The 18,100-nt window shown below is 38.7% G+C and overlaps 1 protein-coding gene across 1 annotated transcript in view; it reads left to right on the top strand.

Moving 5' to 3' along the window:
• LOC130611698 (pituitary tumor-transforming gene 1 protein-interacting protein-like) overlaps positions 1 to 18,100 on the top strand; it is a 28,451-nt gene continuing 10,351 nt past the window's right edge. The window contains exons 1-5 of the mRNA XM_057432713.1: positions 1 to 118; positions 4,315 to 4,367; positions 8,918 to 9,026; positions 12,780 to 12,888; positions 16,459 to 16,527. Of these exons, the coding sequence (XP_057288696.1) occupies positions 1 to 118; positions 4,315 to 4,367; positions 8,918 to 9,026; positions 12,780 to 12,888; positions 16,459 to 16,527 (458 nt within the window). The remainder of the gene's footprint in view (positions 119 to 4,314; positions 4,368 to 8,917; positions 9,027 to 12,779; positions 12,889 to 16,458; positions 16,528 to 18,100) is intronic.

Raw genomic sequence — 18,100 nt, 5'->3', positions numbered from 1 at the left:
ATGGAGGAGCGGCGGCGGTTGCTGCCGTTGTGGCTCCAGAGCTTGGCGTTGTTTTGGGGCCGAGCCAGCATAGGGCTGGCGCAGCTCAGCACCACGGCTCCGCCAGCACCGGCACAGGGTAAGGAGGGGCGGGGGACAGAGGGGCAAGGGGAGCTGTTCCCTTCCTCCCAGAGGAGGGGCTTGCCCGCGGGTGCGAGCTGTGGGGCCTTCCCGGGGAAGGACGCTGTCTGGAACAGGGCTGTGGGGTGCACGGCGGGAGGGAGGCAGGTGCTCGCCCCGAGGTCTGCAGGTGCCGAGCGTCTTCTGGAGGGCTGGTGGAGCTCGGGGGCTTGCCGCGGCCCAGCGCAGGCTGGTTCCGGTACTTCGGCTGCACTTCTTCCCCGGCTCCAGTGGAACGGGGCCTGCAGCCTCCTGCCCAGGGGCTGGCTCGAGCCTCTACCGAGGGAAGTGCGACGGCACTGGGGTTTGTGCTGCCGGTCGGCCTGCAGGGCCGTGGGGTTATCGGGGGGTTTTGTTGCAAGGAGACGGCAATCGCCTAGGCTTTCTGGGGTCTGAGTGGTTGCGAGGAATGTGGTTTGAAAGGAGAAGCCGACAGAAATTCTCATGCCATCCTGCTTGTGCTGTTGGGATCGCTTATATCATAGCTGCTTTTGGAAAGCTGTTGGTGAAGCTCATCCTCAAATCTGATTGCCATTAACGCATGCGGCCAGAAAGGGGCACATTAGGTTAGTTTGCATTAAATTAGGATACATCAAGTACTTCTAAACACACCTTGACACGTGTGTGTAGAGTACAATTTGAGGTGGTTGGTTTCTTTCATGGAAAGGTTTATACTTGAAAAGAAAGTATGGAACTCTGTGAGGCAGCTGACATGAAGCAGAAGAGAAAGGAAGTGGTCAGTGTTTCTCAAGAAAGAACAAAAGGTAGACCTGCTAATAGCTGCAAGTTAATCAGTTTTTTTCTAGTAGTCCTGAGAAATATAAATGAAACAAGAGTTTTTCTTACGGATTCCCTATGAAAGAAGTTTTCACATATTCTTATGTGAGTTTAGGAATTTGCTTACAACACAAAGTTGATTCTTGATATGAAGAAGGATCATGGTGATATACAGGAAGATGTGAGTGACCTTTGAGGAATAAATGCTAGAAAAAAGGTTAAAGCAAAAAATAAAAGATTGTTATGCCACATGACTAGTATCATTTTAACATTATAACAGCTGGGGGGAAAAAGTAGGGAGGTATGCTTGATGACTGTCAAATGCATAGCAGTTGCTGGAGTGATGCCCTCCTGAAGAGAAGGTTGGCAGTTTTATGGTAGTTTTTCCAAGGTTGTTGGACCTTTTATGCCATCCTGATAAATACTCCACAAGTTCAGCAGCTGTGCTTAACAGGGCTGGACTGACACAAATCAGGGCTACAAAGGGTGCATTATTCCCTATTTCAGAAAATACCAGGAAGAGTATTGCTTTTATTGCTGGAGCAGAAGGAAGGTTGAGGAAGATAAGTGCTCTTATACCGGTGGTAGGGAACAACTCTTTAAGATGAAGAACAGTGTTGTCCTGAGAATGGGGGCAGAGAACAAACAAATTAAGCTTATTCATGGCTAATTCATTTTAGGTGTTGAAAAGTTCCCAGCCCTTCTCTCTGATCTTAGGGTTGTATGGCAGTTGTCAGTCCTTAGTGTGTGTTGGTATAGAGCCTTGTTTTCCTTAAAAACATTAAATCTATTCTATGCACAAATACTTATTGGAAAGGGGAGAGGGGGATAAAGCTGTTTTTTAAACAATTTTGTTTTTAAAACAAAGTTGTCAGCTTTATTCTGTTTTACCTGTATTTTGTTCTGTATTTTGTGCATTGTTACCTTGGTCCATGAGTATGTCTCCTAGAAAGTGAGATCAGACAGAACTTAGTACAGTTCCTGTAGGTGCGGGCAGTGTTCTAACTATAATTAAAACAAGTGCATGAACAATAATAGCTTTTTCTTATCTTGTAAGAATGTGATCTTCATACGGCTAGAGTTCACTACATACAAGATGTTACACTGAACTATTTTGGTAAAAATTACACTTATCAAAATAATGTTTCCAGTACTTGGTACTTCGAAATTATTTCTCATTTTGTTGCATGTTAGGTGATTAAAGCTGATGATATATGCTGGTATAAAAAGAATGACTACGTTTTATAAAGGCTGTTTAAAGTGCAGTGTGAATTACTGTTGGTAGTGGTGCTGTGGCTTATATTCATTTTTTTTTTTTCCCCCCCATAAAGATGATACAGTAGTCCCTTGAAATACTAGAGGGAGACTGTGAACTTGATATCTGTTTGTATAAAACAGAACAAAACAAACAACCCAAATCAAAGTTGTTTTTGTTTAATGTCAGAGGGGTGTTTGGGTTTTTCTTCTTGTTCGGTTTGAGAGGTGTTTTCTTGTGTCTTCTGCTCTTGTGGGGAACACTGTAACTGGTGGGAAATTTATATAGCTTTAAGTTACGTGACCCAGAGAGACACATAATACAGAATGAATTTTTTTCTTTTCATCATCTGTAGTAATGTTAGATTTTGTAACAGCAGTACATAAAGATGTTATGATTTTTGAGAGAGATGTTGTGATGATGTATTTCAAAATATTTTCAGCCTTATGCTCTGCTTTAGAATAAATATAAATAACAGGAGTGTAATTTTTTTTATCATTTAAGTCCTGTTCTTTTGGTGTATGCCAGTATAAGTTAGCTGCTTTAATATGTCAATAGGAAGATGACAAACTGCATGGAAAACTTGTGAGATTACCCTCTTTGGTAAGAATCTAAGGCACATTCCATTTTTGCACATTGCTGTAGACTGATCAGTTACTGAAAATATAACCTAACCCAGGTTTTTAGAAGTCCTTGGTGTACTTGCATGCTTCTCACAGTACCTCACTAATTCATGTTCAGAAAGCTGTTTTGTTTAGGTATTTTAAATACTAAAAATACAATGAAGTATTTTTGTAATAATCATGATGGTACTCCATGTGGAATAATCCCATTTGAATTTTTTTTTTTTTTAGTTTACACTATTTCTGAGCCTGTTTTTCATGGTTTGATACCTAAGCCTTGCACTTAGATTGTTTCTCAGTTATTGATACTGGATACAATGTTCACTGGTACCAGATAAACTAGTTAGTGTTTTCTTCTATATGGATATATTAATTAAAGATAAATATAAATAAAATAGATTTAATGTTAAGAATTAGCACCAGAAAGGCATAACATTGAAATATGGAAAGAAAGTATTGAAATATGTAGTTGTCTCAAAACATGCAAATAATTAAGCTCAAATTGATAACTGCTTGTGACTAATGCAGTTATTCATTAAAAGTAGAATTGGATTCCTAGTTTGGAGATATTTTCCTGTCATATATGGAAATAATAAAAAATGGGTTTCATTAAATAGTATTCTATGTGATGATAGGATCTATAATTACTGAAGAAAAATACAGGTTCAGGCCTGGAGAGGTGAATCCCCCTCATCTGTCGAGACTATGGCCTGAACATGGTTCTGTGGGCAACAGATTGTGTCTCCATTGTGGATAAAAAAGAATGGCCTTAAGACAGTAAGCATGCAGTAATTCTAAAAGTCATAGCCTTTGGCTGGAATCCTCTGGGAACGTGACCACCAGTAAGTTTTTTTTTTGCTTTTTTTTTTAGGATATCAGGTGTTTTTTAAAAACCAAAGAAAACCTGATTAAAGTCTTTCTGCATCACATGGCTCTTCAGATTGTTGTTGGTATTCTTGTTGACCTTTTACAAAAAGTAACTATGTTCTATGTTTGCAAATTTTTTACTTAAAATCATATTACTTGTATAGCTTTATCTTTAAAAAACTTCTCTTCCCCCCCACTGAAAGAGGTTCATGGAACAAGGACCAACCATAGGCAAGGGTCAGCTTTTGCTAGGCTTCCAAAGCTGCAAAGCTCAGAATGTTCTCAAAATTGACGGGTAAAAGTCTTGGAACTTCAGCAGACATACAGCGAGACTCTTGGGTTGTATCTCCTATGTTGTCCTTAGAAAAAGCAAACTGAAGTTAAAGGTAAGCTTGAATTGTTTCCCTAACTATGTCAGAGGTCAGATTTAAATGCTTTGTATCTCTGTTTGCTACAGTTCTCCTGGAATGGAATTGCCGAACTTTCATTACTTCAGACAAGACTGTTGCTTATATCTAGAAGCAGGGGGAAAAAAAAAAAAAAGGAAAAGGCTAAATATTGCTAAATGTTTGATATTACTGAAAAAAAAAATATAACCTGTGTGTTGTTTTTTTTTTTTTTTCTTTTTCCTAGCATGTTCAGAGTTTTCCCAGAAGTCCTGTGAAGAATGTTTAAAAAATGTTTCAGTAAGTTTTTTAACATCCTTTTTTGATTGGGAATTTGGTAGATATTTTTTCCCCTTGGTGTGAAATCAAATTGCTACAGTTTGGTTGGTTGGGGGGGGGTTTGACTTGTCTTTAATCGTGAATCTAGTCAAACTGCCCATAGGAAGAGGAAGTCAAGATCAGTTAGTTGTAATATCTGTTCTTATTTAACTGGCGGAGTCAACTTCCCCTCTGTCACACTCGATGCCAGTGTGCTTTTACTTTGCCAAGGTTGCTCTGTGACTTGGTTGCTCAGGGTATTTTTCTGCTTTGTCCAGTTTTGGTGTGTTCAGTACTTTCAATAGTTCAACTGAGCCGGTTGACATTGCTGCTGGTTTAGACTCATCCTTGTTTTGCAAACAGCACTTAATTCCATCTTATAAAAGGGTCAGACTGAATGTTAATGTGGCTAAAATGCCTTGCATTGCTTGCATGCTGAATAGGAGATTTGGGAATTTAAAGTAAATTACCTAGAAATGCCTTTCTCTGGAGATGCCCCAGGCAATGTGTTTAACTGAGGCAGATGGATCAGTGATTAGGAGATGTTCAGACCTGTTGGCCTTTCCACTGACTACATCAGACTGTAAATGCTTAAGACTGCCATGTGAGGTCACTGTTTTGGCGGCAAAGTCTTTAGATTTCCAGTGAGACTCCAATAAGGCAGATGTTTAAAGCAACAGGATTTATTTCTCCGTCCTTTGTTGAAAACCTTTTTAGCTCTACAGGAAGGTTTGCAATAACTGTGCATAAGGTGTCTGTCCCGGCAGAGCAGAAGGAACTCCCATATTTAAAGTGAGAGATTGTTTGTAACTTCAGATGTCACTGAAAAGAAACATTTCATGAATCTTTAAGTTACGTAAGTTATTGCAAAACTTTTATCACTGGGGAAAATTGAGAAATATCTGAACTTAACTTTTTTTTATGCTTATGCATATTTTGGCTTTTTAAGGGAAAAACATGAATTGGTTTGTATTGATGTGGTTATTGTGTGTTGTCAGACTTGTATATTAGTTGTCGTAAGCATGGCGTTGTGTAAATAACTCTTAATCTTCCAAAATATAAAGTAGGAAATAGAAAGTATGGGACATTAAAGATTTAATATACAGCACTACCACTGGTGTGACTGTCACTTCAAATAAGTGCTGCCACAGAACATGAGTACAGCTTTTACTTACCTTAGAACTATGTGTTCACCTTGTGAGAGAAATAAATCCTTTAGCTGTGTTTGTATACTGAAGACACTAGTGGAGTTATAGATACATTATTTTCAGAATCTGTCAAACCAGTGATAGTGTCCAAGCTTTTCTGGGTGACAGAATGATGGATGACTCAGGGTAACTGCCTCAATAGCATCAGTGTTAAGCTTGGAGAAAGGAGTTCAGACTTGATTCAGACAATTAAAGAAAAACAAAAAAACCAAAAAAACCTACAGAACAAAGCCATGAACATTTACGTGAGCAACACAAAAGCACCAGAAAGCTGAAATTACTTAATTGCTTCAGTAGGAAAAAAAAAATCAGGTTTTCATATTGTTGTTAATATAGCAGCAGATAAAAATGAGAATGAAACATTTAGTGAATAGATAAAACCAGCTCCAAACAAACCCTAAAATGTAGTAATTTAGTTCACTTAAATAGAATTATAATTTGAAATCATGTAGGAAATTATATGATGAAGAAATATAGCTAATTTTGTGAAGGAAAACTGGGAATAAAACACTTGTGTACACCTATGTGATTATAGAGGAAAAAGTATTTATTCTGTGTTCATGGAGACAAACCAGGAGATACTTACACTGTCTATGCTTTGGTAGTTCAGAAAAGTTTATTTGCCAGTTTTCCCCTGGGGCTTGACCTTGCTTTACCTCCCCCTGGGGTGTCTTCCTTACTGTTTTAGAGTTATTAACACAGCATAGGTAACATTGATGCACTATTATATTTGCCATTGTCTGCATGTGAGGACCTATGGCCTATCGACCAAGGCTAGCAGCCATCACATTGGCTCCCATATGTCATTCATTGTGAGCTCTCTTCAGTGCCTCTCTTCATTAGAGTGGTGATCAACACTTCCTTTTCTTTGGTGATCTACCACCCATCTGATGATTTAACAGATTCCAGCTGCTGGGCCAATTTGTTGTCACTTTCTATACAATCTGGAGGTTCCCATTCTACTTTTCCTGTGGGACTGAGAGCTCCAATAAGTTGCTCTGCCCTTGCCACCCTCTTAGCTGATTCATTGGCCTTTCAGTTTCCTTTTATTACCTCTGTCTGTCTGTTCTGGTGAGTTTCACAGTATATAATTGCAACTTCTTTAGGCTTCCGTGCAGCTTGTAATAAATCTAAACTTTCATGTCTGTATTTGATAGGGGATGCTTGTGATAACAGTTTTCATTATTTCTCAGTAGCCCCGTGGGTATGGACTACACCAAAGGCATATTTTGAGTCAGCATAAATATTTACACATTTTGTGTGCTGATAATTCAAGAGCATGTGTCAGAGCTATTGATTCAGACTTTTGCGCCAAGTTGTTAGAAGGCAGTGCTCAGGTTTCCACATCCTTGTGCAGCATCATTGTGGCATATCCAGCTCTCTTTTCTTCATTTATCATAAAATCATTTCCATCCGTATATAATTTCAGGTCTGCATGGGTTACAGGCGTATCCCTCAAATAAGGCTGGCTGGAATGCACTTATTCATGACTTGTAAACAATCATGCTAGGATTCTTTTTTGCTAGCATGTAATATACCTGGAGGAATCAGGGCCAGTGATGTCAAAATCACAAAATCTTGTGTGATAAGCACTGCCTGGTTATTGAGCTAATCTGATAGGTGAAATCCAGTGATGTCCGTTTTGATCAAAACCTGCCAGCACTGCATGCAGTACGACTACTGTGATAGACTGTCACAATGTTACCTTCTGGGCTACTTTCATTAGCAGCACCACAGCCACTGCTCTGAAACAGGTCAGCCATCTGTTGCCTAGTTCATCCATTTGTTTAGAAAAAATATGTTACTGGCCTCTTATTTGATCCCCAAGTCTGAGTTAACATTCCCAGAGCCATGTGTTGCTGCTCTTGTGTGTATAAAAAGAAAGATTTCATCATATTGGGCAGTTCCAGGGCTGGAGCTTTCACTAATGCAATCTTAAGGCTGTGGAAACTTTTTTGGCACTCTGGGAAGCACGTTAGGATTTCTTCAGGATAATGGTTTGGCCATTAGGCTAAAATTGACTAGATTCTGCACCAGCCTGCATTTCCCAAGAAGTCTTTCAGTTCCTTTCTTGACTTGGGAGGGGTGCTATATGGCTTTTTTTCCATCTGTGCTCAGTGCCGAAGTTCCTTGGGAAATCTCAAAACCCAAATAGGTAACCTCTTTCTTCACCAACAGAGTGTTTTTCGGTGCCACATGTTACCCAGTCAATCCCAGAAAGTTGAGCAAATCTATTGTAGTTGCTCTGCATTCTGCTTCTGTTCTGGCCCACAGCAACAGATCATTCACATATTGTAACAAGGTAACAGAATGGTTCTGTCTTGCCATTATTCTAATTACTTGGCTAGTACATTACCAAACAGGGTTGGACTATTCTTGGGGCAGCACAGTCCAGCAGAATTGCACTTTTCTTCCAGTGGCTGGACTTTCCCTTTCAAAGGTGATTGTCTGGCTATTGTCTTCCAAAGGGATATGAAAGAAAGCATCTTTTAAGTCCAGAACTGTATAATGCTGATGATATTCAAGTAATGCTGATAACAGTGTATAGGGATTAGGCACCACCAGGTGTACATCAACTGTTATTTTACTAATTTCTCCTTAAGTTCTGGACTAACCCCTGAACTAACCAGTATTCTTGAGTTTGTGGCTTCCTTACTGGTAGTATGGGGTATTGTTCTCTGATTGGCATTTTTGTAACAAACCATACTGCATAAAGGTATTTATCAGGGTTCCAACCCCACCTTGGCCTCTGGATTTAAAGGGTACTGTTTCATTCTTACTGGCTGAGATTCTGCAATTAGATTTAACAGGTGCCACATTCTTTGCTCATTCCGGTGTCTTCAAAGCCCACACCAAGGGACTTGGAACATTCAAGATTTCATCTGAGATTCTATGGCTTCCTTCTTTCCTTCAGTCAGTAAGCACAGTTGGACTTTCCGTGTTGTTTTTTGTGGTGCATGCAGCTGAATAGACTTAACAGGGAAGGTCAGTTGAGCCTCTGGTTTGCATGACAACTCTTCTCCCAAAAGCAGTAAGGGGCATTCTGGCATATACAAAAATTCATGTACTAAAGTGGTATCTCCTATAGTGCACTCCATAGATTTGTTAAAAAAGTCTCAATGTCTGCTTTCCCATGACTCTAGTGATTGGCATATGTAATTTACTTAAAGGTCCTTTACAGTTAGTCACTACTGAATAAGCAGTTCCTCTCTATATTAAAATATATCTTCACAGTGTTGTACTGTGTCAGGGGAAAGGAGCACTAAATTGTAAACTGGTTTTGAAGATGAATAATTTGGGTTGTTTTTTGTTTCTTTTGCACAGTGCCTTTGGTGTTACACCAACAACACGTGTATTGATTACCCTGTAAGAAGCATTCTTCCACCATCTTCATTATGTTCTCTCTCAAATGCTCGATGGGGAGTTTGCTGGAGTAGGTACTAATTTTACTTTTGCTGTAGAGAATGATTTAAGAGTATGATTAAAATAAGCCTACTGCTTCTAGGACTGTTTCCTGATAATTTATTTGGAGGGGTGAGGGGACAATGGTCTTTAATCTTCTGGATTTACAGTCATTGTTAAGGGTTCTTTGTGAACAGCCAGTATAGTTATGTTGGTCCAATGACTTTAAAACATTCACTATACAGTGAAGTTCTGTTGATAGTGAGGTGTAGGCTGGGAACAAGTGATGTTGGAATGTTCTGAGTATTTTATGCATGTAGTCAGGGTTCACCTGTTTCTTAATCCATACTTCTCAGTTACAGAGAAATAAGGTCATTCCCTGTTGACAAAAGGTGACTATTCTTTCTTTTTTAAAAAATTCTTCAAATATTGACTGGTATGACTGGGTCCACAATTTTTATAGTATATTCCAGTGGCAGCAGTGAACCAGTAGTACCGCATCATTTAATTGCTCTTAGATTTCCTTTTACTTTACATGTTGTGTTACAAAATACACTGTGGAGCACATGCTGCCATTGGGGTGAAATCTTTGGTGCTATTTTTGCAATACCATTTATGCAGATCTAAATTCGAACGAGGCTGGAATAGAGAACAAATAAGACATTGGAAAACTTGTCATAAGAGTATGTCTTCAGTCCAGCAAAGCAGAGGCTTGCTGTTTTCCATGTATTTGCTTATGAACACCAGGATGATAAACGGCAAAAACCAAGTGGGGGTGAATTGTCAGTGACCATTAACTATAAATTAGGAGAATGTTATCACACATAGAGCAGTGAAATTACACAGTAGTCTAAATTAGAGTATCAGGGGTAGAAGAGTGCTATTGAAATGGAGCATGCAAATTTGAATGCTACCACTTGTAGTCCCTGTTTGCAGGGATTATATGATTGGTAAAGTTCTCCTGTACTGTCCAGTCCTTTGCCCTTTAGTAGACGGGTGCTATGCTTTGTTCTGTAAGATAAAGCATTTATGCTTAGACTTCTGGAGTTTTCCTAGACCTTCAGAAGGTATAGCATTTCATTGATAAGGCATGCTTCTAAGGAAATCAGGCTTTCAATATTATAGTAAATGCTGTTGGTGTGAAATGTTAGAAAACTTTTTTCTGGAAGTGTGGTACCCACACAGTTGCTTGCTCACTCCCTCCCCTGACCCCAGTGGGGTGTGGGAAGAAAACAGAACAAAAGCAAGAAAACTCATGGATATTGAGGGAAAGGCAGTTTAATAGGGGAAGGAAAAAAGTAGGGGAAGGGGAAGTGCAAAGGAAATTGTTTACAACCTCCCACAGGTGGACTGGTGGCCAGCCAGTCCCTAAACAATAGTCACCTTGGAAGCCAAATACCACCTCCACTTATTTTTCCTTTAGCCAGAATTTTGTTGCTGATCATGGTATTATATGGTGTGGAATACTCCTTTGCCAGTTTGGGTCAGCTGTTCTTGCAGTGTCCCCTCCTGACCTCTCCAGTCTCTTGCCCCTAACTGCAGCCCTACTCACTGAGGGGGAGAAGAGAAAATCTTGATGCTCTTCAAGCCTGTTCAGCCACAGCTGAAACATAGGTGTTTTTTCAGCGCTGTTTTAGACAGAAATCCAAAGCATAGCATCATACCAGCTGCTATAGAGAAAATTAACTCAGCTACACTCAGTACAGAAATGCATGTCCTTTTGCAAAGCAGCAATGACCAGTATCTACCGAAACAAAGGGGGTTCCTGATAGTTTACTCCTGCTATAGAAAAGGAGGCTTCTACCTTGGGCTCCATTTGTGTTGCTGGGTTGAATGTGGCTTAAACACAGAATGAAAACTTCATAATTGAGCACATTCTAAGCAAAAAATTGAAGTGGAAAAAGAAAAAAAGACCCTTCAGAACCAAAACAACAACAACCCCCACCAGATCTGCATTTCCTTAATATATTTTTTACAAGTTATATGCAGCAGCATACCATGGGGATATATATATATTTGTACTGAGATTGTCCCCTTTGGACATGGCAGAAAAATTAATTACCAGATGAGTGCAGTAGTGGTGGCTTTTTCTTTTTGCAAATAAAATGGAGGTGAGTATTGGCTCAGTGTTGCTAAGATGAAGGTGAATATTGCAGCTTTCAGAAAACGTCAGAAACATGACTGGCTTCCAGTTACTATTTTATATCAAATAAGACATGTTGACAGATTATTAATCAGCAGTGAAGAAAAAAGAATGGTATGGAAACACCATAATGAAGTAGTTTAATTGTATTGTTTTTCATGAACACAGGAACACAGAAAATTGATAATCATCTTCGGCACTTTATTAATAGGGTCAAAGTATTTTTGTGGTTCAATTAAATAGTATACTTTAAAAAATGAAATGGCAATCAAACCTATTTTTCATTTTTACTTCATTGAATGAAGTTTATTTAATTGCTTATAACTTGTAGGGGAGTAGAAGAAGGAGAAATATGGCATAGTGAAATGTGTTACTTTCAGAATTGACATGTTCAGAATTGTGTGTTGTAACTAGAAACTATGTATTAACCTGTTTTATAAACTGGTACCCAGTAAACTATAAAACAGAAGCAAAAATATTTGTTGAGATCTAATCTGTAGCGAGATCTAATCTTTAACAAGATCTGTGAAGGACATGCCTTGGCCGGAAATGAGTTGGTGAGATCTGTAAAGAGGTAACAGACTCTTTGACTTGTGCATGTGATCAGAGAGGGCAGACCCTCTGAATCTCACTTGCTAAATTTGACTGTCTTATCACTATAGAGCCCTAAAGCAGTAAAAAGTATGTGCGCAGCTGCCTTTGTATTACTACAGCAGCATGAAGCTGCTGAATCTGACCATTCAGAGGGATTTATGTTGGAGAAGGGAGAAGAGACAGCTTCCCTGTCACTTCCCTCATGCTTTAAAATAGGTAGTGTGAGGTATGTGTGCCAAGAGGTGTTTAGTTTTTCTTACCACTGTTGTTACAACTTCCCTGGATGATTTCATTTTGTTCTTTGTTGGGTCCTTTAAATAGCTCCTCAGAGTTGTCTCTATAGCTTTGCTTATGTCATCCCTGTTTTCTTTCTTCTTGGGCCTCACTCGAGGACATGATTATTTTTTTATTATTTTTTCTTTTTTTAATAAATGCAGTCCCTTGAATGCTGGTTTAGACCAGCTATGGTTGTTATAGTGTATGCTATTAAAATAATACCCCCCCATCCATTTGTTAATTGCTTGTTGAACATAAAAGATGACACTCTTTGGATATAGAAGATGACTTACGAATTTTTATGAAGAGTTTTATATTGTCTCCTTCAAATTGTCTGATGTTGTAATCTTAATTTCATTTTACTCTGTGTAACTGTGGCAGGTAATGTGTATATATATACATCTGCATCTATATGACTTTACAAACTTTTTTTGTTCGTGCTGCACATTGGCTAAGGTCATGACTGGGAGGTCTGAACTGCGGAATCACACCAGTAGATATATAACCTATGAAGTATTATTACAGGATGACTTTTAATAACTTGGTATATATAAAGAGCAATTTTATGTAATGTCTCTTCAGTGCTGATTATGCATAGGAGCAAAATTAAAATGTGGTATGCTGAGCTTTAGCTGGGGTAGTTTCACAGAATTGTGGGTTTGACTTTTTTAATGCAGATATTTAAAATGCTTGGGAAAGAAGGGAAGGATTATTAGAAAGACAAATATTATTGCTGGAGTCTAACAAGTTGAATATATTCCTGTTTTTCAGTAAACTTTGAGGCTTTAATTATTGCCATAGCTGTAGTAGCTGGGCTCATTCTGGTGTCCGTAGCAGTCTGTTGCTGTTACTGCTGTTACTGCAGAAGGCGTTCCAGGAGGTAAATACATATATTTGTTTCCTTTACTAACTGCGGGTACTGGTCTTCCTTAGCTACCTACAAGATTTACTCTCAAATATGCAAAGAATCTTTTAATTTGGAAGTGACTGAAAGACCGAAGTGACAGTTTTGGTCACTTTGCTTTATTTGAGAAAACAAAAAAGGAGGTGTTTTCTGACAGGCAGTATGGCACTGAAAATGATGCTGAAATGACATTGAAGTGATGTTATTAGTGGTAGCATCATAGAAGTATGTTTTAAGTAAGCTATTGCTTTGTACTTCTACATTTTACATTTCCTTGTTATGATTGGGCATGAAATATTTCAGTAGCCAAATTAATACTTGCTTATTGTGATAACAGAACAAATTTCTTTCAAGGCAAGCTCATGATAGAGCAAAAAGGGACCACGTAGATAATAAGTAACTGAGCTACAGTGCCCTACAGCACTTGGTATCCATGCTTCAGAGTTTGCTCTAGGATCTGTCAGCACACAGTCAGTATCTAAGTGATTAGCTGTCTTTGCCAAAGACAGATATTCGACAAAATAAATGTAAGATGATGCTTTTCTGCTCCAAGATACTAAGAGTGATGTTACTTATTTTAAAGGAAAGTAATACTGCAAAAATTTAAAGTTCTTTAGATCTTGGAGGACTTGTAAAACTTTTTGTTTAACTGGCTTCTCTATTGGCCAGTATTGTTCAGATGTACAGAAGTAGTTGATGACTAGCTAAAACAGGTAAGTCAGTGCTGCCATGTGAAGTGTTCAGTGCTTATTAATGAAGCACTTGGAAAGCTTTGTTTACTGTGACAGCACAATATGCTTCCTTCTATCGTTGAAGTTTTAGAGCTCAGGTTTCTGGGCAGTGTAATTTCAGCTAGCTCTGTTCCTTTAGTTTGGTACTTCTTATGTGAACAAAAATTTGGGCCTTATGTCTTGATCTGAAATAATTTCTATACTATTTCCCGTACCTATAATTCATTGGTTTTGTATGAGGGTTGTTTGTTTTTTAAAGAACAGATGCAGCTGTACAGTAATTAGGGCTCATCTTCAAGCCAGATGAATATGGTACATCTGTAGCTTTAAAGAAAGGAGAAAATAATTGTAAATACCATGTTATTCCGCTCGCTCTTCCTTGAGGAAGATGAAGCACTTGTTCTGCTGGTAGACTGGTCTACCAAATCTTTCCTAGTACCGGAATTGATAACTCTTTAGCCCTGTACTGATAAGCCCTGAAGATGTATAGAGCTGTTTTAGATTTTGTGGAAGATCGGCTAATGTCCTCTGAAGAACTGAGTACGCCCCTGTGGCTGACACGCCAACAAATAAAGCTTGATTCCTGTGAAAAGAGATATTTGTGCCAGACTTCGGTTTTAGTAGCTAAGTCGTCAATCAGTACTGTAACATCTAATTCTAAAAATAGAGAGTTAGTTGAGAGTCATCTTATGGCAGGATCCTAAAGTGTCAAGCTTAATCTTCTGATACTTAAAGGATTTAAAGGTCTTGTCAGAGTGGGGTCCAGCTTATTTCAGGAGGTTTCAGAATGTGTTATTACACTGAAGCCTGATATATTATTGACTTTAAACCCACTGATTCTCAGCAGGAATTCTTCTGCTCTCTGCTTCCCCAGTTTTTGGACTCCTTTTCCGCAAGTTTTGTTGGTTTTGGTTGGGTTTTTTTTTTGTTTTTTTCCCTCCTCCCAGAACTATCAGTATTCCTTCTAGGAATTTTTAATCTGTGGAGTTTCAGTGTTTGAGAAGCCAGCACTAATCTTTTCCTTAAGGACAAAGAAGACTTAGGTATATTAATCCCCACATCAGAAATGTAGCTGGCTCACCTAAGTCCATCCCTACCACAGGAATTCTAGGACAATTGGTGCATTATTTCAGTTCATTATTTTCATCCTATATTTGGACTTTGAGTCTGGCTCCATGTACTTGAGGTATAACTACTTGTGGGACTATATAAAGTAGATTCCCTTTACCTTCTTCAGTTTAAGAGCTGCTTTTTTATTTGTATAATATCAGATTTCCTGACTCTTTAAGAAAAACTTAATTCCTTCAAAGTGTCTAGATATCAAAAGAGATTAAATGCTTTTTTTTTTTTTTTTAATTATAGGAAAGTAATATATTTTCTGAGTCCTACACCAGCATTCTATTTATTTGATGTTTTTATATTTTGTAACACCAATGTGAAGTGAGACTATTGCATAGTTACAAGACACTTGGGTCTCTAATGAAATAGTCTTGGAGAAGGGTGCCCAGAAAATGGGAGCTTCTGGTCTTCCTGGACGTGCAAATGTGGGGAATTGGTTAGTTTTCCAAAAGGGCCTAACGTTGTTTTCCAGTAAAGCTAACCTGTTGCATGCTTTTCCTGCTGCTAAACTCCCCCAAGATTTTTGTAATTCTTTATGTGGAAACAAAAAAGGAGGAACTGTATTTTTTTTTTTTAATGTGAAACATTACATGGTTTCTGAATTACTGGCCTGTATTTAAATGACAGAGATGTTCAAAGAGATTTATGCCTGAGAAGGCGGAAAATTTGAGTTCAGATTTCCAATCTGGTGTCTGTGAATTCTGTTAAAACATTTGACTGCTGCAATTAGCCACTGGATGTCACTCTTGCTTAACTTGTATGTAGGTTGGTGCAGTTACAACTGTTCACTTCCCTTTTAGCAGTTACATCAATATTGTAAATATTCGTATTGAAAAATCTTCAGATAATGCTTTCAGTTTTGAAAAATGCTTGGTACTTGGGAAGCATGGCAGGTGCCTATTCACTATATCTGAATAACTGTCATTAATTCTATCAGAAAAAAATAATGAACAAATAAATACTGTTTAGCATTTGCTTTAAGAGTTCTACAATTCTTGTATGGTTTATCTGATGGTTAAGTGAAGCTGAGCTTTTCCCAAAGGTCACAGACCTTAAGTGCTTGCATTCAGTGAAGCATATCTGCACATGCATAGCTCAGCTGTACTATGTAGGCTCAGCGTTTCCCAGAATCACTCAGCTGATGCACTCAGGTAAATCTTTGCTCATTCCAGAACAAGGAAGCCAGCTGCTAAGAGAGTTCATGTAAACTGCTTTCCTCAGGGCAGATGGAGATTGGATAGTGATGGGTGTTGGAAAGATAAATTGTTCTGGCATCAAAGGCTTATGAACCATCAATCTTATTCCAGGGGCAACAATGGACTTAATTGTGCATGTGCAGGACACTTAGTCTGAAATGGGGTGTGACACGTGGGGAAAATGACAAGTAGGAATCCTGCTTCTGGAACAGTCTACAACCTGTTCCTAAGAAGTATTAAATTGTCCTGTGGAGGCTGAAGGGTACATTATTACAGCGAGTGAAGCATCTTGGTATTGTAAAATGTGAAAGGGTAATTCAAAAAACTTGTCAGTTATACTTATTCAGCAATTACAGTTTACATGGCTGTGAAGAAGTATCTCAGAAGGTCAGACTATAAGTCATTTTCTCGAAATAAGTCAAATGAGTAAGTAGTGATTGCCTAGCAGTGAAATTGTTTCTTCCTCCCTTTATGCTTTCCTTACTTCCTTATTTTTCTAGTGGACCAGATGAAGAAGAAGAACAGCTAGGTAGAAAGAGAGAGGAACGAAGATTACAGTCTCTTCAGAGGTAAGTCTTGCCAGCTTGATACATAGCTGTACACTTCCTGGTGATAGAGGAGTATTCTGCCCTTCTAGTGGAGTACTAACAAAGAGGCACTTTGGAGTTAGGCATGACAATGTCAGGTGTTTGCAAAACAGGACTTATTCTGAGCTTTGTGAACCTGACTAGGAGCCTGTATTTCCATAAGTGAACAGAGTGTTAGTAGGTTGATGGTCACTGTGGCAGGTACTACAAGTATGCTCTGACAGCCAAGAGCAAACAGGAGGGCTGTGTCTGAAGTCTTGCCTTGTCTCTCTTGGACTGGTGCCTGTTTGTGGCTTGAGTTAATGCCCAAGTGAGGCTGGGATTCAGACATGAAAACCACTTTCTTGATTATTTGGTAACCAAAGGTAGATAGAGAAGTTGATAGTGAGATACCTATTAGAAATTTTTCTCAGGAAATGGAAAACTTTGGCTCAGATCTCACTTTAGGATTAATTCCATGTTACCACCCTTTCTGTTAAAACTGTGTAGAAAGAAGTGCAAGAGTCAGCAGTAATACAGTACTTCTCAGTGAGAACGGTATTCCTTCAAATGCAGGTTTTTATAGCTTAGTTCTCCAGTGACTTTTCATGGTTTTTACATGTATTCTTTAGATAGCTAATTCTTATAGGTAGGACCATGACACCTAGTACAAGCCAGATGTACCTTTTGAATCATACTGCCTTTCATGATCTGTTATGGAGAGCCACAGTGGATTAGTTTCAGCAAGACACAAGTCTTAACCAAACTAATGCTAGGCTTGAAGCTGTCTGGTGCGGGTTTGAATCCCCATGGACTGGAAAGGTAATTGATCTTAGGTTTGCCATTTCCTGGTTATGTTCTCTAAATACATGCCTGCCAAGTAACAGGTGGGCACCTTCACTCTCTTGATGATACCTACTGTTTTCTCCTGATCCCAGATTAATTGTTAATATGAGCAGAGACTGCAGGGAGCAAAGCATACTTCCAGATGAGACCCTTGGTGGAGCTTTTGCATGAAGACATTGTTTTTCCATTACATAATGTGCATAGGAAGACAAAGCAGACAGGCAAACATGCTTGGTTTGCTCAAACATGGTATGTTCTGGCTGGGCAGAGAAGTGAGAGCCAGTAAGGTCTTTCTTAGAGATGTACCTACTGTCATTCATATCTCTGACCAGCAGGAGCTGGGAAAATTGCTCATCGTAGCTCCATGCAAATCTCTTTTCTGGTTCTGAACTGCCAGGTTATACAAGCAAATGCAGCAAATGTTTACCCTGAATCTAATAATGGTTATGGCTCTGAAGTAGACACTATGATACTCGGAAGCAGAATAGCTTAGATTGATGTGTGCTTTAGCCTTGTACAAAACCCCTAAACTTGTTAGCAATAAAAAGGATTAGAATGACATACAATGGGAATGTTTAATGAAGAATTTTTCAGAGCTTTGCTTAATGCAAAGCTTGAATGATTAGTTTTAGTTTTGTGATTTTGATTAGGTTTTTATTTTAGAGCTATTATATACTGTCAGTTTAATATATCTATTTCAGTTTTCTACTAGTTGTGTAGTAGAAAACAA

This window comes from Pezoporus wallicus, unplaced genomic scaffold (assembly GCF_028554395.1).
Source record: "Pezoporus wallicus isolate ANWC-B61680 ecotype Strahan unplaced genomic scaffold, APGP_CSIRO_Pwel_v1 scaffold_2584, whole genome shotgun sequence".
NCBI lineage: Eukaryota > Metazoa > Chordata > Aves > Psittaciformes > Psittacidae > Pezoporus > Pezoporus wallicus.
The sequence above is the reverse complement of the archived record's forward strand: the minus strand, read 5'-3'. Positions and strand labels throughout refer to the sequence as shown.